Below are 21,415 nucleotides of genomic sequence, written 5' to 3' on the forward strand. Positions count from 1 at the left end.
AATTAGTTTCATATTTGATACTACTGAGAAATAATAATGTCACTTTGATATATATAAATTTCATGACCAGTTCACTGAACTGCAAAAAGTGCTAAGTGTTTTAAACATTTCTCCTCTAACAAACAAAACATTTATTCATACCATTTATAATTTACCATTGTACCTTCAAATATGGAAGGCTTTATCCCATACACCACAAAGGTATGTATAACAGGCTTCAAATGTAAATGACCAGTAGTTAAGGCTATCACCTGAGGAACTTACATAACACAGATGGAAATTTTGGATGTATTAATTTGGCAACAGTGCGAGTGTGCTTTAACTTCATACATGTTACACTGCGTCTTTCTCTTACCATTAAAAGTGGCTTCTTCCACCTTCTACCACACAAATAAAACAAATCCTAATCCCCAATAAATCTTATAGAAAGGGAAGTGCGGGATTTTATGAGTTAGGAGGTACAATGAAGGAAATGAGCTCATAATTCATTACAGAAAGTGATAAAACTGTAACCACTTACTATTGAGGTATCATGGGCTTGCAATGGTTGATCTATCTACCAATCTACCAGCACCCATAATGCTGCAAAATGGTGCATGGAAGAAGATATGGCTATATTCAAGACTGCCAGAACACACCAGTTTGAAAGCTTGTTCAAAGCCTGTGTCACTACCGGAATAGGAGCCACAAACTTTCTGTGTATGTCATATGATGTATCTGAACAGAAATCTTCTGAGGTGACATCATAAACATGTTAGCTACTTTTCAGTATCTTTCAGTAAAATACAACTGATCTGTCATCATCAATGGACACACAAAATACAACATACACAGTAATTATGCTGACACACAGAAGATTTGAAACACAATCACCTGATAAAGAACTTGACAACAGCTAATGAATCTATTTCATGAAATGAAGTTATGGATACATATCTGAGTCATTCCACTACTTTCCACTGCTCCATCCAAAACCTATCCTGTTAAACTGACCATTCACTTCACAATCGGCCACTAAAATTTCTTGACAATGAAGAAGAGCAAACACTAAAATTTTACTTGCTGTGTGCATACAGTAGTTGCAGAGGGCCCATGATTAAATTTGTGTGTCATTTTGGGGTAAGAAGCGAAATTTAGCACACAGAGCTGCCACCTCTGGCAGCAACAATGGCTCCAATCCTGCTGCTGGGCTCCAAGTCAAAACTGAGTGTGGACGATAGACATGGGTATGTCACTCATTGCTTTTTCAGCTCTATGCTAGACTTCATCAATCATAGTGGCTCATGAGTGGTGGTGTGCCAGTCTAATGGAAACACATGACCGTAGGCTTTGAATGGGTGAGAGATCTGGAGAACTTGCTGGCCAGACTAAACAGTCTGTTCAAAGACAGATCCAGATAGTATGAGTAATATACAATTTTGTGTTATCCTGTTGAAAGGTAACATAATGGAGACCTCAAAGATACAGCACAGCCATTGACCTTAATACATCTGAAATTACTAGCTATGAAAAATCAGGGTGATTGTGTTGTGTACCTAATGTCTGTCCATACCATCACACCAAGTGTTGGACCCATATGAAAATGAAAAATGTAATCATGTCCTCCTTGAAGCTTCCACACTCGAGTAAGAACATCATGCTCAGTGTTGTTGTTGGGCACACCATTGAATTCTTTTCTCTGGTGTTGTGCCAAGAGGAGACACAACAATGGTCTCTGTGCTGACAGTACACAGGAGTCTGCTGCTTATGGTCTAGTGATTAGTGTTGCTGTCTCTGGATCACAGGGTCCTAGGTTCAATTCCCAGCTAGGTCAGGGATTTTCTACACACTGGGACTGGGAGTTGGTGTTGTCCTTATCATTCGGGAAAATGGCGAGACTGGACAGTGAAAAGATTGGGAATTTGTATAGGTGCTGACAACCATGCTGTTGGGTGCCCCACAAACCAAAATCAGCATCATCGTCAGTACACAGTACTCCATATGTCATCAAATGGTTTATATAAATACTTGTTTGTAGCATAAAAAGTCAATTTGCTGACTCAAGATACAAGATGTGGCATCCAAGCAAACAATATGAAGAGTGGCAATTAAATAACTGGAATGGTGCTGCTACAAGCATAAAAGCCAGCACACCACAACAAGTTAGAACATGTTGTGTCAGTTGGTGCCTCCCCCATGCTGAGCTCATGGACATGGTTACATACTGCTCAGTCGTAATGTAGCAATCATCCGTTAGAGTCTTTGTGCTAGCATCTTGGCAGAAAAAACAAAGTGTTTGAACAGAGCAATGAATTAACCTCAAGTTTTTCATGGAACTGGGGAAATCTGCTGCAGGAGTTCATACCACATTAAAGGAAGTGGAACAGATAAGAATATTTTTTGAGTGGTTCAAAGAGATTGAGGAGGGATGTGAAACAACTGAAGATGATCCTCACCCTGGACGATGCTCAACATAAAAAATGGCTAGTAACATTGAGAAAATTGGTAAACTGATCTGTGAAAATCACTGTCTCAGTGATTGGGCTCTTGCTGCAATCTCACGAATTAACAGAAAGTTTAGTCAGATTTTGCATGAATCATTCAGTATCCACAAAGCTTGCACAAAAATGGTGCCAAAACTTCTCACTCCAGAACAAAAGAAATCAAGAACAAATATGTTGTCTGCCTTTTTTAAGCAACATTGATAATGATCCAGAATTTTTAGTCAAGTAATTACTAGTGATGAATCTTCTTTTTTTTATGCTTACAATCCTGATACAAAGTGGCATTCAATGCACTGGGAGAATCCAACTTCACCATGGCAAAAAAAAGAGCAAATCAAATTTTAAAGTTATGATGCTTTCTTCTCTCTCTCTATCTCTTACTGTCTCTGTGTGTGCAACTATGAAAATATCAATATTCAGTGAGTCCCCAAAGGTGAAAAGGTCAATCAACATTATTAAGCCAAGGTTGTGACTGCCCTTTGGGGGTGAGTGAGAAACAAAGACCCAATTTGTGGAACAGCAAGTCCTGGGTAATTCACCAAGACAATGTGCAGCATATTCCACCTTGTCTGTAAAGGCAATGTTTCCAAATACGGCATCACTATGTTGGACCACCCACTGTATTTGCTCCAAATGGCCCTCTGTGACTTTTGAATGGAAAATTTGTATGGAGTATTGTAAGGATTGCAAGGAGAGTAAATTGAAGGTAATGAGCTTTGTAATGTAATTGTTGATCCATAAAATGTTTTGTATACCAGTCTCATTATTTAATTGCCTCATCTCTTATTACTGACTTCTTGAGCACTAACTGCATGAGGGCATTCAGATTCTGCACGACACTGAATATGGTCCTCCTCACCATTATTCGATATTTGCACAGCAGTCATGGAATCCTGACCATTTTTAGCAGCAACATTGTGGAACAACAAAATGCAGTTACAATAAATCACAGTACTGCCATTGTTGTATTTCAACACCTGGTGGTAGATGTTTCTCCTTCTTCCAAGAGGAATAACATAACAAACAACCAACATTCAAAAATGATTTCTAAATGAGAAGCCCACTGTATAATCTTTCACTGTACTATACAGAATGTTCACAATTATACTGCTACCAAGTTTTGTGGCTGTACATGATAATCACATGTCCAAGCAAGCAACTTCATGATAATCTGATGTTTGTTGCAGACTGCCTTCAGTGTACTGCAATTTTACTGGCCAGCAGTGTAATTATATTACTGAGCATTCTGTGTCATATAATTTAGCCTCTGTTTTAGTCAAGCCATATCCACTAATTACAGTATGTCTCTGTTTCAATTGTTATCAGAGGTCCATCTTGGATAAGTGATTTCTCTCTTTCTTTTCTTGTTTTGCAACTATATTACATGTTAAAATGTGTGCCTCCACAAAGAGCATTTGAATAATACTAATCATTAACATGGGACTAAAAAAGACCATGTGATGTCAGTATCGGATCACATTATCTGGTTTGACACAAAAGAACATTAAACTTTACCTCAAATTTTGATTTAAAAAAATGCAGCCCTAGTAGAAGTATGCTATAGTTTGCCATGATTGTGCAACAATTTTTCTTGTATTGTAGATTTCATGCAATTTTTTCTTTGTAGAAAAATTCATTGGCAACATATTAATATAGCTCAAGCTACAGGGATTATAAATACAGGACAGGCATGTTCTCTAAGAATTTCTGTTTATCATGAAATTATCTTTAATATTACATCACTACAGTGATGGATAAATGCACATGGAAGGCTACAGGGGTGAAAACCATTATCCAAAATGCATTATCTAGTGTCTTACTAGCAAATGTCTTTATGTGAGAGTCTGGTCTGTTAATACTGCTTCAACAATAATTGCAAAAATCAGAAAATATGTTGAATCAAACCCTTCTTTCATCATATTTTGGCAACTGTGGTGCAGTAGGAGAACAGTCATCAACATGGTATATGATGGAAACTGCTTCTTTCCTTGTCACTGTTGTTGAAATATACTGATGACTGATACTGCCACCAGCTGTGTAGTGTAGGGGTTAGCTTCACTGACTAGCGTGCTGCACATCACAATTTCAAACCCAACCATCAGCAATCATTTGTTATTTAGTATTTATCATTTCTGGGTGGTTCTTAAAATAGCTTATGTTTTTTATAAATATGCAGCAGCATTCTGCAATGTTCGATGTTTATATAGATGGCTGCATACACTGCCTACGTTCTGTGTTCTGGCTGTACATGCTTTCGTTTCTGACTGTTGTACTTCAGTGACAACCCTGCCTTTGGATTTGGACTTGATTATGGTTTTCACGTGACATTGTTTGGTGAAGACATGGATACTTCAAAACATCTACCTCACTGATGTTCCAATTAGGCAACATAAAAGCTATCACCTACACAGACAGTAACTGGAATACAAACAGTACACAGTTCCTTAGATCTGTGTATTCTAGAGGCACATGGATTGCAAAATAGCAGGAAAACAGCTGCACATCAGGCATCTATTAGTGCACTCTAGAGACACTTATCAGAACCCAATGAAATAGTTGAAAGGATTCGACTGAGATGCCAAACACAACAGATGGGACAATATGATGTGTTTGGCAAAATTATGCTTTTACTTGGATGACACAGGTCAGAAATGGTACAAGAACAATGAACAGAAGCTCAACAGCTGGGACAAATGCCAGGTTGAACTGAAGAAAACATTTAGTGACAATCAACAGCAAATTCATTTAGCAGAACAACAACTGAAGAACAGAGCCCACCGTCATGGTGAAATGACCCAGTCATACATACAGAATGTTCAGGTCCTTCTCAATATTGTGAATCTGAATATGACAGAAGCTGACAAAATCTCACATTTGATGAAAGTTGTCACAGAATAAAGGTACCAAGCTCTTCTGGTAAACAATGTCACAACTACAGAATTTATCAAGTTATGCCAGTGCATTGAGGAAATGCAACAGAAAAAAATCTGACAAAAGAGGTATGATCGACTCTCAAATGTGGCTCCTGTGGCAGTTGGTGGAAGACCACCATGGCGTCACCACTCTTCTACACCACACTGTAAGAGAAGAGACAGCATTTTATGGCAGCCAGAACTGTCAGATGGAGTAAACAAGAGCAAGCAGCCCTGAATGGTGACCCATACATCAGGAAGTAATAGACAATACTGAAGGAGTATTGGTATTTAGCACTAATCTCCAGCGCCATCCAAACATGCCAGGATGAGTGAACTCTGCCAACCTGGACTTATGGTGCCACTGTCAAACAACAATCCAGCATCCAACCAACACAGGTACAACCAACTCCTCCACTAAGTAAAATGCCCCACAAAATAAGACTTTCATAGGACATGTAAATGCACTGAACACAGTGTACAGTACTACAGAGAAAGAAAACGAGTGTTCAAGAACCATTATATTGCATGACATCAAATGTCATGACATACCCTTATGCTAGAAGAGTCATTCCCCAACACACTGTAGCTGTTCTCCGTCACTGTAAAGAGGTACCAGCCACTCACTTAGCTGCCAGGTTCAGTAAAGCTAAGCAATGTGACCATCAATGGAGGTGAGGCTGCCACAAATGAAAATCCTCCATGGACAACATTTACCAAGATGCCAGGAAATCTCATTGACATCATCACTGACAGCCAACTAGTCCAGGCAGACTAGTGATTGTGCAGATGATCACAAATGGGAAACATTTCCCACCAGTAGGAACATGTATTGTAAGAATAACTGTGAATGAGAGAACACAGTCATTCAAATTTTTTGTTTGAACAGAATTCAGTCGTGATATTTTTGGATTGAACTTCTCGCAGGCATCACAAGCAGTCATAGACTGTGGAAAATAAGAACTCCAGACTAGTGAAGCTATTCCAGCAAGTACACTTAATAAATAATGCAGTTGTTTACCATTGAAGATGATGTTATCCCAACAATGTCTACGAGATGAGTTCCAGTTGTCAGTGAAGTTACACAGTTAAACTGTGAAGCTTTTGATGATTGCAAAAAGGTACTCACAATAGGTTCTCAAAAGAAATCTACATCCTAGTGATGATCATAAACATTGTGAATGGTAAGGAGAACACTGTATCACTAACTGTCATGAGCAGGCACAGCCCATCTCTAAAGGTACATGCATACATGCATAGGGACAACTGAACCATCCCAGAAAGGGTAGCTTGGTGTCTCTGAAGAATAATTGTGTTCTGCTACCACTACAGACAACAGGAGAATATCATCAGCAAGTAACAGCCATTCTGTGTCAGTTTTTGGATGCTTCCAAATCTGGAGGGCAGTAAAGGCAGAAAAACCAGTCCATGATAAAACATGTATTAACACTGGGGACACCCATCAATTAGCCAGGACACGTATAGTGTGGCGCAAGCTGAATGATGGAAAATGCAAGAGGAAGTGGTGAAGATGATGAAAGATGACACCACTGAATGTTCAGAGAATCCTTGGCTCTCTCTGGTGGCTCTTGTGAAGAAGGATGGCACATGGCATTTCTGAGTGGAATACAAATAACTGAACAAAATCATGAAGAAAAGTAGCTACCTATAGCTGCACACTGATGACATCCTAGACTGCTTGAAAGGAGCAAAGTATTTTTCAACTATGGACATGCTGACAGGCTGCTGCTAAATCGAGGTTCACAAGGCTGACTGGGAAAAGACTGTTTTCGTAACTCCTGATGGACTCTATTACAATAAAGTTATGCATACTTACTTAAGTTGTGGGCTGCCTCTAATGTGACAATGTTTACAGGATAACCCAACATGCACGCCAATGAATTAAGTCTCAAAACACTCGTTTTTGGGAATACATTCATTTTATGTTCAACATATTTTCAGGTGTTTACATTTATTTATGCATCATGAACATTCTTTAATTATTTCTGAATTTATTTTGTGGGTTGGACTGGAATCAACTGCAGACCAGGTCCACCCTGCGAGCTGCCAGCTGCCCACCCATTCCTTCACTGGATGGGGTGTGTCTTTGTTATCTGGTTGACGAGATTGTTTTCTGTTCTTGAAGACATTTGAAGAACACCTTAGCCGACTGACAACTGTGTTTGAGTGCATTCAGCCTGCAGACCTCTGCTGAATCTGAAAAAGCGACTATTTGCTGCCTAAGGAGAAAAAAATCTTGGCCCACCTAGTGAATGGAAATGAAGTTCATCCAGATCCCAAGAAAATAAGAGCAGTCACAGTTTTTTGTGACTCTTCAGCACATTGACAATTTGAGAGGTTTCCTTGAAATATGCTCATACTACCAGATATTGTGAAAGGACTTTTGTACCAAACAACATCCCTTGCAAGAAGTATGGCAAGAAGATGCCAAATTTTGCTATACTGAGTTGTAAGAAAGATATTTCTTTCCCCTTAAGGGTGCACCAACATCTTATACAATTCTAGTACCATATGATGAGAATGCTGAGACAGAACATCACATTGATGCTAGTAATTTTGGAATAGGTGCAGTTCTAGTGCAAATTTAGAAAGGTGCTGAAAAGGTGATACCTTATGCTTCCCACATACTTTCCAACTCTGGGAAGAGCTAACCTACAATAGAGAAAGAGTGCCATGCAGTTGTTCGGGGTATCAACAAGTTACGGTCATATTTATTTTCCTCACTGTGATGGATAACCATTCTCTTTGCTGGCTGACCAGCCGGAAAGATCCCTCAGGCCAACCGGCAAGATGGGTGCTGAAGCTTCAGGAGTGCAATGTCACAATGGAATAAAAAAATGACTCAAACAGAAGGACCCTGACTATCTTTCAAGAAAACTTTTGGCAGAACACATCAGTGTGAATGAAATCTTTGTCATGACTACATTATGTGACACTGCTGCTGAGCAGAGGGAAGATCCTGCAATGCTGAAAACAAGAGAAGCCTGGCAGAATGAAGAACCAACCAAAGAAGAACTCCAAAGAATTCCAGTTTATAAAGAGAACATTTTATAAGGGGAACTATGATCTGCTGGAGCTGAAATGGTTGCTCATATCCCAATTCATCTGTTGCCAGAAATCCTGAAGTATTTCCACGATGCTCCAACATCTAGTCACTTGGGATTCATGAAGACTCTAGACTGAGTCAGATGCAGGTAACATTGGCCATTTCTCTGTCAATGTGTTATACACTATATGAGCTACTACAAGGAATGCCTATAACGAAAGCATTTGCTACAATTACATTCATGGCATCCGATATGAATTCCACCAGCAATGGCACCATTCCACTAAATTGGAATCAACCTCTTTGGGATCATCCCCAAGTTGACTAACTTGAGATAATTTAACAATGTGACATCATTTATAGGATGACAACTGACTACCATCCACAGACGAATAGCCTCACAGAATGCTTTAATGGGAGATTTGCAGATATGCTCTTGGCTTGCGTTGACATCGAACAGAGAGGTTGGGATACAATACCGCCCATTATAACATTCATATCCAATATAGCAACAAAGCAAGACATTACAGGCTTTATACAATTCTTTCTGCTTCACAGATGTGAGGCCAGAATGACAATGGATAAACTGTTCCCTTTTCATCTGGATGATACTCATTATGACTACATGAAACACTTCTTCACCAGGACCAAGAAAGCAAGGAAGCTAGCTCCCTTATGGGCCCTGGACACCAGGAAAAGTGAGAGCACTGTAACGTCAAGCACTGACCAGTGAGATACAGGTCATGAGACCTGCTATGGATTTTTATGCCTTTGCAGAAAATGGGACTGTCAGAAAATTTACTTAAGTTCTTTTGTTGAGCCATATTACATGCTTTGGCATTTGTCAGACATCATACAAAAACTCGAGGATTATCACCCTTGATCAAAAAGAGAGATCATTTATGTCTCCCCAATGAAGCCCTTCAACAGTCCAGAGGTGCAAGTTAATGATGGGGGGTTCAAGGAAACTGAAAATCCACTCAACAAACACAAAGCTTAGATGGAAGCTGCAATCTGTGATGCCCATCATAGTGAAGAGAATGTGACAACATGACCAGAACATGAGGATTTCCCTGTGCTGCCATACAGAGGGCCACTGAGAAGATATAGATCCAGGATGCTGTAATCAGATCCAGTGAGAACTTCTGACATGCCTTGAGGTGTGGCACATGCATTGTAGTGCAGGCTTTAGATCACTGGCTGGCACGCTTTGGGTTGCCAGTTCAATCCCAACCACTAGAAATTTTTATTTAATATTTACTGTTTCTGGCAGGTTTCTGGCTTATCTTATATTTATAATGTTCACATATTCTGGAATATTCCATGTCATGTATAAATACTAGCATTCTGGAATATTAAACATTTGCATAAATAGTTGTGCTCTCCTTTCAGGAGATCAGTTCTGTTCTGGCTGTACACTGGTGCCAGTAACAAACCAGCTTTCAATTCTAAGTGTGTTACGTCACTGATGATCCTGCCTGCATATTTGGACTTGACTGTGGTTTTGACACGACAGTATAATCTGATGGTTAGTGTGTGTGTGTGTGTGTGTGTGTGTGTGTGTGGGGGGGGGGGGGGGGGAGAGTGAGAGTGTTGCATATTCTTGACTTTAACAACAACCTTTAGACAAGATCATTATGTGACAGCAAGCGGTGTTTCGTGCATTTCTTGAACAAAATACCACAGTTTGAAATTGGTCAGTGAAACAAGCCCACGACTAAATAAAAATGTTTTTTTGAAAAACCAAGAGTGAAAATGAAACTTATCATGTTTTCTTGTAACAGTGTGATCATTCACAAATTAGAAAATTCTAATAATGGATCCTACCAGGATGTGTTAAAATACTCACTAGTTCACCCAGACATTTTCACCTGGTATACAATATCACCTCAGTTCATTTAGTAGCAATAAACCACCAGTTCCTTGCTGAAATGCTGATCTCAGTAATGCACTCTCTACCTTATTCTCCAGATTTGTCACCTCTGTACTGATTACACAGTTTAATTTTTATTTATTTATTTGGTATGATGTCTTTGGTTTACTACTTAGAAGCAAAAGCAGACCATATGAGGTCTGTCCAAAACATTCCAGAACATTCGTAATTTCACACAAACTGCGTGCTGGAGTGAAATGCAGTTGGCATCCCTGCAAACACCTGTGTTCAATGTCCAACTGCTGGAAGTTTCATCGTTTTATATCTGTTAGTTATTGTTCAATGCTGTATTGAGTAGAATGTTGTGTCGCACAGTTTGGGAACTTCAAGACACCAGAGTTAGAGGACCAAAACGTCTCCATTAAATTTTGCGTGAAACTCAAGAAAACCTTTACAGAGACATACCAAATGATGCATGAAGCCTTTGGTGATGAGTTATGAATGGTTCACACTGTTTAAAAACGGCAGGATGGAAGTTGAAGATGACGGTTGCTCAGGATGCCCTTCAACATCTACGAACGATTATCATGTGAGGAACATCAACGAAATTGTGCATGCCAATCAAAGACTGACTGTCCAAGGGATTGCAGAAGAATGTAACATTTCAGTTGGACCATGTCATGATATCCTGATACAGCATCTCAGAACGCATCATGTTACCACCAAGTTCATCCCACAGCTCATGAGTCAAGACCAGAAAGACCGCCTCAATCTGTGAAGAGATTTGGATCGCGCAAATGAGAACAAGATGTTCCTTATGAGAATTATAATTATTGGTGATGAGGCATAGGTCTATGGTAATGATGTTGACACCAAGGTTCAATCTTTACAACGGATTGGGAAAGGTTCTCCAAGACCAAAAAGCCTTGCTGATAGTTTTCTCTGACTTTGAAGGATTAGTTCATCATGAATTTGTGCAGCGACATACATTTAATTGGTGGTACTATCAGGAAGTGTTGGGATGCCTGCGAGAAAATGTGAGAAAGAAGCAGCCTGAAATGGGGAAACTCATGGCTCTTGAATCATGATAATGCCCCCACACATCCATTCCTGTTCGTGCATGACTATCGCACAGAAAATGAAATCACTGTGCTGCCTCATTCTCTGTACTCTCCACACCAGGCCCCTGTAGGCTTTTTTTATTTCCAAAGTTGAAAACTCCATTGAAAGGATAAAGATTTGCAATGATCAATGAGATAAAAAATTCACAGAAGGCACTTTGCACAATCCAGCAAGAGGTTTACAGCTTCTGGAAGTGGAAACTGTGTTGGGAGTGGTGTATCAATTGAGTAGGAGAGTATTTCAAAGGAAACCATGCACAATAAGTGAAAGATAAGAGTAGAAAAATTATGTGGACAAAGTTCTGGAAATTTTTTTACAGACCTCGTATAACTGTTTACACTGTTGTGACATGTAAGTTAAGGTTGTTTTTTGTGTAGTTGGGTCACATACACTGCAGAATTTGTTAGTATGTGCAATGCTTTCTGAGCCACGACAAAGATCATGAAAAGGCTGCTCGAAATTTACACCAAAATTTGGTTGTGAACTACTAATTTCATGCGTGTGGATAACAGATGCATGCTGACAACAGAAATGTACTCTATAGCTAATAGGTGCGATTCATTAAATGACAGGACTGAAATTTAACAATCATGAGTGCTCTTGTACAGCTATCAGTTATATGGGGCTGGCTAAGAACCTGTGGTAACATGGGCTCAATACTGGTGCATAGCTGACCAGCATTCACTTTAAGGATGGCAACATTGCCTCATTATGGTTCCTTGTGGATACTGATTGATGACTGTTAATGCTGGCCAGTAACTAAAGGCGCTTGCCTTCAGAGGGCCCAACACTTTGAAAGAGTAACGTTTTTAGGTAATTTTCTGATACAATGTATGCAGCTGGCAGTAGGTATCACAGTACTTGACACCACCAACCATCTTGATACTACCAATAAACTGATTACCAACTGACTGACAAATTATTCTTTTCTGGCTATGAACTGTTCAACAGCAAGTGCAGCTTAGGACAGACACCAGCCTTCCAGGAAATATATAAATCAATTAAAAATTTCCTCTTCCCAAAACTGAAAATTTAAATGAAATGTTCATTAAAAATGAATAGTTTTATTGTGGAGATACAGAAGGCTGACAACATACTTAACCAAATCACCAAAGAAAATTACTCTGACACCATGAAATGATTGAAAGGTCAAAGCAATGTTATGCTCAAAATGGATTCTATTTTGAGTAAATAAACAATTACCACATGCAGTCTTTAATTTTGTATTTGTTACTGTTTTATCATGGGATCTTATGACTGCACTGTATACAGTTGAACGGTTTATTTTTGAGAGAAGCTATTTGCAATGCCATTTCTCAGGTAGAGTCAGATTTGATCGCCATGGTTTGTAGAGAATAAGAAAAGTGTGTGGCAGTGTCATCAAATGTATATAAATAATGGTTCTTTCTGTGGTTTCCCTAAAACAAGACAAGTACCAGGATGGTTTCTTTACTAATTTAATCTTGGTATCTAATAACTGTGTAGTTGACCAGGCACGATATTTGTAATGTATGTGGTGAGAGAACACCTGTGACTGTTTCATTGTGTTTGGTGTTGTTACTTTGCATGCCTACCATGAGCATTTTGTTTACATTTCTATGGCAATGCCTTGCTGTTGCTGGCAACTGTGGCTTTGAAGCCGTGATGACAGTAGCCTCTTGCATCTTGTGCTAAGGTGGTAATGGCACTGCCCATTGTCACAGCTATCCTTTAGGCATATGGAGTACACAACAGTTAATTTTGGAACAGACCCTCCATGGTGTACAATCATTTCTAAAGAAACAATGACTACTGCATAATGTCTGTAAACAAACTGTAGGGCAGTAGATGGAAAGAGTCTAAAGAAATATGTTTGCCAATGCACAAAGCCTGTAATGGTCATCTTTAGCAGAACACTATCTAAAATTTCTAACAAGAACCAAAGAAATTCTTGTTATATGTAAAGGCCATCAGTAACACTAAAGTTAGTGTCCAGATGTTCATGGATAGGAAAAGAACAAAAGTATTGCCCTGTTCAGTTCTTATACAACTGCAAAGATGAGTGCTACAGAAACTAGTGCCAGTTGATTGAGAAGAGTTGAACTCAGTAAAATTTAACAAAGCTCCAGGCCCTGATGAAATTCCTGTCAGATTCTATACTGAATTGGTAATAGGAGGTAGCTTCTGTTTTAATCATAATACACAATTAAACTCTTGAACAAAAATGTGTGCCCAATGGTTAGAAGGAAGCACAAGATAAAACAGATTTCAAAAAGGATGACAGAAGACATTAACAAAACTACTACCTTATTTCACTGATGTCCAGCAGTTGTAAAATATTAGAACATATTCTAAGTTTAAACTTAATGATGTATCTTGAACAGAATAACTTCTTCCGTGTGAGATAGCATGGATTTCCAAAATGCTGGTCATGAAGAACCCAAATGACACTTTTCTCACATTCCATCTTAAGAAGTCATGGATCACTCAGTCAGGTGGATGCAGTATTTCTTGACATCTGACAGGTATTTGACTCAAAGCCACACCAACATTTACATTAACAACAGTGTATTCAAATGTGGCTGTATGGGTATAAAATGGAATGATCACATAGACTCAGTCATGGTAAAACACATGGCAGACTTCGCGTTTTCACAGATCTTGTCAATGAACCGATCAGTTTACAGAGGAGACTGCTTACAAGACATCTGTGTGTCCAATCTTAGAATAATGCTAAAATATATGAGACCCGTACCAAATAGGACTAACAGGGTTTATTGAGCATATACAAGGAGTGGTACCATGAATGGTCTCAGTGTCTTTCAAATCGCAGTAGAGCACCATAGAAATGGGGGAAAACCTGAATTGACAGATGCGTTTAGATATATGCCAACTATCCTGCAAAAGGATACTTATGAAATACTTTTATCAAAAAAGGTTTATTGTAATCCTTAAGCAACACAAATATAGCATTTGTAATTTTTTGTCTTTACTGCTTAATAATTCTGTTCACAGAGGGTTAAGTGAAGATATACAAATACACTACATCCCCTCACATAATGCTCTCAGAGGAACGGTGAAGACAAAATTACACTCAGTGCTACATACCTCTCCCAAGCACTACTCCACGATAATGCCTGCCTGCATTCTGCTAGATTGACAAAAGACACTATACAGGGTTGGGTTGGGAAATTCTGCACCCACATAATTCACCTGATCTTGCAGGCTTAGATTTTCACCTTTTCCAACAACCTTCAAGAAACTTCCTTTCTAGATGAAAATGTGCTTCAAACATGGCTCAACAAGTTGTTTGCCTCAAACCACAAGATTTCTACAGTTGCAGTATTGAAAAGTTAGCCCAGTATTGTCAGACAGTTCTAAATAGTGAAGGAGAACATATTATAGATGACTAAAGTATCTGTAGTGTTTCTTAAACTTACAGAAAAATGCTACAAGCTTATTCACCAAGTGAATACCGCCATACAGATACGACTTTTATGATAAGTTACTGGGGTACCCCAACTACCAACTAACTGTCCTCTCATATTAATAGCCACTGCTAAACTGTGATCCAGCACAAGTTTGAGGACAAAATAGCAGAACACAGTGCTCAGCAAAAGGTGGTTTACTTCTATGGCTGTTTCACAACCCTTGACATCTTGATTCTCTGTTCCCTCACTACCTTACTTGAATTAAGCCACTGGGAACATGATAACTGCCCCTTCATGGCATCTTTGTGTCTCGCAGTCCTTTTAGCCTCAATTACTACTACCAGTCCCTAACATCCAACTAACTACATCCTGGTACTGATGTTGTTTCCTCTTCCTGCCCCCCCCTACCCCAAGTTATTACTTGTATTAACCCTCACCCTGTCTCTTTGGTTTCTCGTTTGCACAATTCTGTTTGCAGTCTCTTCTATTCCCTTCCCTGTAACAGCCCACCCACTTCTGCTCTGCATCTCTGTGAACAACATGTAATTACGTTTGACTGTACTTGAGTGAGATTTCTTTAATGTGATATTTCTACCCCCTTCACCGCTGCTCCTTTTCCGCAGTCCTTGATTTTCCCCCCTACTGTTTTGTTCCCTAACTTTCCACGTCATTCCACTGGCTCCAACTGAAACAACTGCTCCTCCACAGTGCCAGGAGAATGTAGTGCACACTCTCTCTCTCTCTCTCTCTCTCTCTCTCTCTTTCTGTGTGTGTGTGTGTGTGTGTGTGTGTGTATGTGTGTGTGTGTGTGTGTGTGTGTGTGTATGTATGTGTGTGTGTGTGTGTGTGTGTGTGTGTGTGTGTGTGTGTGTGTGTGTGGGCGCGTGCGCACTTGCTAATTCCATTCTTGATCTTTGGCTTCCCTCTGACAACCAAGCCTCCATCCTTGCTACCCTCCCTATTTTCCTTTCCCTGTTGCTTCATAACCTGGGTTGTGAGTAACTGAATCTCCTTTCCCTTCTTCCCTTTCTTTCCCCTCTCTCCTCCCCGATGAAGGAACATTTGTTCCGAAAGCTAGGAACGTAAATTTTCGGTTCTGTTTTATGTGTATCTATCGGCTGTACTGAGCTGAGGTAAGTACTGGCCAGCCCCTCTCTCTCTTTGTTAGTATTTGTTTCAAATCTTTATATGAGATTTTCCATAATCATTTTAATTCCATTCATTGTAAGAAAACTTATTAATTTGCCTGAGAAACCTATCAAAATGCTTATTCATGCAAATTATGTACAGTATTTATTACTGACAATGATTTACATAAGTGCCTCAGAGAAAAACAGCTCGGAACAGAAAATAAACCATAAAACATGTTTGTAAAACTAATACAGTTTTTTGTAATAACACCACCTACTATAAAACTACTTTAATCACCACTCACCACTCTAAGCAATATATAGGAGATGTGATTGTCAATCTACTGAATGCCTAAGTTTCAACTGAGAGAGTTAATGATGAAATATCTGAGAATAATTATTGTAATAACCGGCACCACTGTGATGCACAGAACACAGTACATAAGCATCCTAGCAATTCTTGAAAGAATCATATGCAGATGCATATTTTTTGAAACTGTTTTGGTAACAATACGATCATCCACATGTTTGATGTGATCAGAAATGTCTTTGAGTTCAGAGAAGACTGACTAATATTTACTGGATTAAAAGGCAAAATTAAAGTCATAATTAGTAAATGATAGAGAGAAACAGAAGTGCAGCCTTTGTGTGTAAAGAATCAGACAGCAGAACATGACATAGAAGAGAAAGAACTGAAGGTCTGCTTGATTATTATGAGTATTTATGTATGATAATTAAATAACTTAGCATAATAAAAATAAAATAATTAAAAAGTTACAATATGATTTAGAGATAAAGGAAGTAAGATCCAGAAATATTACATCTTACAAGAAGAATGACTGATCAAATGAATAATTATTGCAAACTAATGTAAGCCAAATGAAAATTCAACATTTTTTTTAAAAACTATGTTGATCTAGTTTGAGTGACTATTACACTCGAGAATTAGGACTAACGAAATTACTAATTCTTCTTGTTTCAAAATCTCAATTACCAGCAACACTCAAGTTGACTGATGACTTAATTCTGGCCAGGAATGGCAGAAATGTATAACAGCACAAATCTGATTACCTGTTGTTATATGCCACCTACTGCTTTATTCAGTCTATAGCTGACTGGTACTGTTGCACTATATATATATATCTTACACCCACTGAACTCACAGTATTTCAAGAGCATGCTGATAAGTAAGGCCTCCAAACTTTTTGTGTGAAACCCTTAAAGCTTTTTAAATAAAAGAGACGTTATTAACACTTTACAGTTTTAATTTTTCATGTGTACATACTTATTTCTCAACATAGTCGCCCTGGCAATGAATACATTACTCCCAAAGATCGGTTTGTTGATACCATCACTGTAGAATGTCTGCCTTTGTTGACAGAGCCGCAACCTCACCTCTGCTTGCACGGCTTCATCACTATCAAACTGAAGTCCTCAACGGTGTTCCTTAACTTTTGGAAATGGATGAAAATTGGTTGGGGCCAAGCTGGGACTGTATTGGGGATGACAGTGAACCCAATGTGTCAGAGTGTTGCAGCTCTCATGTTTGATCTGCCATTGTCCTCCTGTTTCTCAAGCACCGACATAGTTACGTTACACACTGCCACGTTACACTCTACGATTCGGAGCCCTCTAGCAGCAGAGGGCTCTAAATATATAGACATGAAGAATAAAGATGTAGAATATTAATAATATTTGTTTTATTTGAAAAGCTTTGAGGGTTTTCACATAAAAAAATTCAGAGGCAATACTTTTCAGCACATCCTCATATATTATACTTTTATTTTGAAATATATGACCAAATAAAATTTTAATCAACAAAATAAAAAAGAACAGAAAGAATGAATGAGAGTGTTCTTGTGGTAATGTTCTTAAACAAATTAATCAGATAGTATAACAGGCTACCTCTAGTTTAGCACAACACTCTTCCCACTAATGTCATGCAGCTTTTTGTTTTTACACTAGTGTAATAATAATAATAATAATAATAATAATAATAATAATAATAATAATAATAATGAGATTCTGTTTTGGTTGATAATTTCAAATCTTTTCTTCCTCAGAAGTAAAATAACTGTGTTAGATACCACAATATCAACCTGCATATCAATGTAGCTGAAGGGCAAAAGCTGAAGAGATGTTGTGGACACAAGTAGACCTGTAAAATACAGTACAACAAAGTTCACATTTTCACTTGAGGGAAGTGATTCAATGAAATGTGAAATATATCACATGACATTATCTCAGTTCACCTACAGCAGCCTGCAAAATACACTCATTATGAATACTCAAATCAAAAGATACCTCTCCAAAAACATAACAACAACAAAGGAAGAAAGGTAACTGAGAAAGGAATGTTTAAACTTACCGATGCAATGCCCTGTATAGATCTCAGCACAATTATCAGCGAGTAGTGTACAGATGCAGCTGCCGGTATGAGCAGTGAGCAGACAGCAGTTGTAAGCTGTGACATTCCAAATACCGTCTTTGTGCCAAAGTGTTGTGTCAGCACACCACCCACCACTTGTGAGAGGATGTAGCACCAGTAGAATGATCCTAAGATTGCTGACTGTGTTCGCAGATCCCAGTCAAACTCACCTTCATCCTGTGAATGTTACATCATTCTCAATTAATTAAATGTTTTGTGAGACAGTAACATGATGAGGCTGGAGTCACCAATACTACCACTGCCAACAAAAACAACAATGGAAGCTGTGTCAGAGAGTATCTGTAACTTCACTCCTGCCATAATTTGTGTATATGGTGAGGATATCAAGTGTCTACAAGCCAAGAGATCAGCTTATTATGAAAATAAATCACATCAGATTTAAAAATTGCAGTGCATTTAATCCATGCCATAAGGCAGGACTGGGTTATTGCTAGAGTAATATGTGCCTGATATGTGCTCATGATGTGGTAGATTGCTGTAGAAGTAGTTCAATATACTGTCTTTGAATACTCCATTTAACTGTTGCATTTAACCATCAATAAAATACTGTATTAGGGAAATACAGCCAAACAGCCATAAGTTTCCATTCATGAAGCCAAATCACACCAAACCAAGCTTCTTATTCACTCTGGTGTGGCTAAGTGTGGTTTCAATGTCAGTGATACTAAAGTGCGCGTCATTTATGTTGGCGGCCGAGTTTAGGTTCGTTCTGCGCATCTGACGTCAAAAAATACAGTCAGCCAATGAACACAGAACAACGTTGCCAGATCTCGACTGCAGAGCAGAGAACGGACGAGTGTCTTCAGTTTTAGAAACGTTCAGTCATAAACAAAGTAATAGAACAAAAGCAATGTATTGATAGCAGACTTTGGTTTTTGAAAGTTTGGAAAAACCATTCTTTATATCAATTGCTTCATTTTCTATTAATTAATTAAACCAAACAAGCAATAAGACTCTTAATTCAGGCGATTGCAAGGAAAGGTGTTTGTATCAATTTCACGAACCGCTTTTTCGCAATAAAGAACAGCGGTAATTGTTTATTTCCTATTGTACTTCGACGAAGTGCGAGTAATTCATAGGCATACCAACAGTGTTTGTCAGAATTTTGCGTGACCTCTTAGACTCCTTATGAAGAGATGTTGCAGGACAAGCTGCCCTAGCGTAATGGTTAAGGCGTTGGGTTAGTAAGTGGAAGGTAATGGGTTCAAACCTAGTGCAATGCTAAACATTTTTTTTATTTTAAAACAATATCGAAGTGTCTTACTTCATGAATTTTATTCGTTTGAATGCAATTTTTTGAAATTTCTAGTGCTTTGTCTCTTCATTAACCCTTTCGTTGCTGCAGTCACGTGCTCCCCGCATTCCGCGCTGTGCGCGATTTTGTCATCACTGCACTGCTCGCCTGTGCAGACACATGGTGTTCGCACTGCTTTGACACACTTATCATTCGATTTCACAAAAACTATTTGGTCCAAAAATTAGATTTTTACACATCTTCTTGACTGATACCTTCCCCCCATAAATGACTTAATTTTGTTTCGATGTTCAACCCAGTTATTGTGCAGCATTAAATATAGTAAACCATTGCGCGAAATTTTGAAGAGTTTGCAGAGGTAAAAGTCCATAGGGTATACTTCCTGTATGGTCGATTTTAGTTGCCACAATGTTGAGAATGAAATGTGGACAAGGTACCTAAATTTCATATAAAATTTACTGTATAACGATATCTCATTTAATTTAAGTACCACATAGGTGTCGTATGTAATATTCACGACTGTAATAAAAGTTTTATTTACACCGGGCGCGTTTGGCTTTATTTTAAAGCACTTCAGTCAGTCAATGGAAGTGGGGGGAAGGTATCAGTCAAGAAGATGGGTAAAAATCTAATTTTTTGGCCAAATAGTTTTTGTGGAATCGAATGATAAGTGTGTCAAAGCAGTCGGAAACACCATGTGTCAGCACAGGCGAGCAGTGCAGTGACAAAATCGCGCACAGCGCGGAATGCGGGGAGCACATCTCTGTAGCAGCGAAAGGGTTAATGTGGCCGTGGTGGCTTTACTTCATAAACTGCGCGCTCCCCCCTAAACGTAAGTTTGCAGCACGTGCAACTGGCAACGCAGCAATCTCCCGCGTCTGGGTGGGCATGCGCGAGCCGCCAAGATAAAAGAATTCAACTATAGTAGACTCACACAATATGCTTTAAGTTGTTTTAAACTCACATATGGCATTTCAAGCACAGCTGTGTTATAAAGACTATGAAATGTACTGCAAATGGAAATTAGCACTAAAATCTTATGGCTAAATCATATGTTAGAAAAATATATTAATATATTGCTGTTGTAAATGTGATTATATATTATACACAATAAGAACACATCACACACAAGTGCAAATATTGTAAATATTGTAAACATAGTAAACGAATACTCTTAAGTCAGCTAGGACCAACTCAATACCAGCAACAAAAAAAGAGGATGGAAAACGATGAGAATATTGCACGTATTTAGGACCCAGGGAATGTCTAGGTCTGCAACAATGCAGCACCCAAGGCTTGGCCACAATGTCTCACATGACACAACCAAAGGATGTTGGGTAAATAAATTAATGGAGAATGAGATTGCCATAGTAAGAGTTGGGAGTCCCTGAGATGAGTATAGTTTGGTTCTGTGTAGAGGTTTCCAGGGCTTGCAAAGAACTCTGTCAATGGTCTTCTGGGCCTCCTGTGGTGCCATTTGAAACTTTTCTGGGCGTTAGTATTCAATTGAAGAGTACTGATAGGTCCTGCTAGAAGACAACATGAAGCAGAGAACTGCAGTTAGGGTAGTAGGGGACAGAATGAATGTTTCGGTCCAATTGGGGGGTAATTTTTTGGTAGCAATCCTCTGTTAATTTCCACAGCTAACAGTTAGGCAAACATGGTTTTGGCTGAGAAAAAAGACTTAACTAAGCCTTATTGATGGGAATAAATT

General features: G+C 38.7%; 1 protein-coding gene across 3 annotated transcripts in view; it reads right to left on the minus strand.

Moving 5' to 3' along the window:
- LOC124777517 (sialin-like) overlaps nt 1–21,415 on the minus strand; it is a 433,945-nt gene that overhangs the window by 28,138 nt on the left and 384,392 nt on the right. For all 3 annotated transcript variants that reach the window (XM_047252962.1, XM_047252963.1, XM_047252964.1), the window contains one exon: nt 18,366–18,602. In XM_047252962.1, coding sequence (XP_047108918.1) covers nt 18,366–18,602 — 237 coding nt within the window. The remainder of the gene's footprint in view (nt 1–18,365; nt 18,603–21,415) is intronic.

This window comes from Schistocerca piceifrons, chromosome 2, assembly GCF_021461385.2.
Source record: "Schistocerca piceifrons isolate TAMUIC-IGC-003096 chromosome 2, iqSchPice1.1, whole genome shotgun sequence".
In the NCBI taxonomy this organism is placed as follows: Eukaryota; Metazoa; Arthropoda; class Insecta; order Orthoptera; family Acrididae; genus Schistocerca; species Schistocerca piceifrons.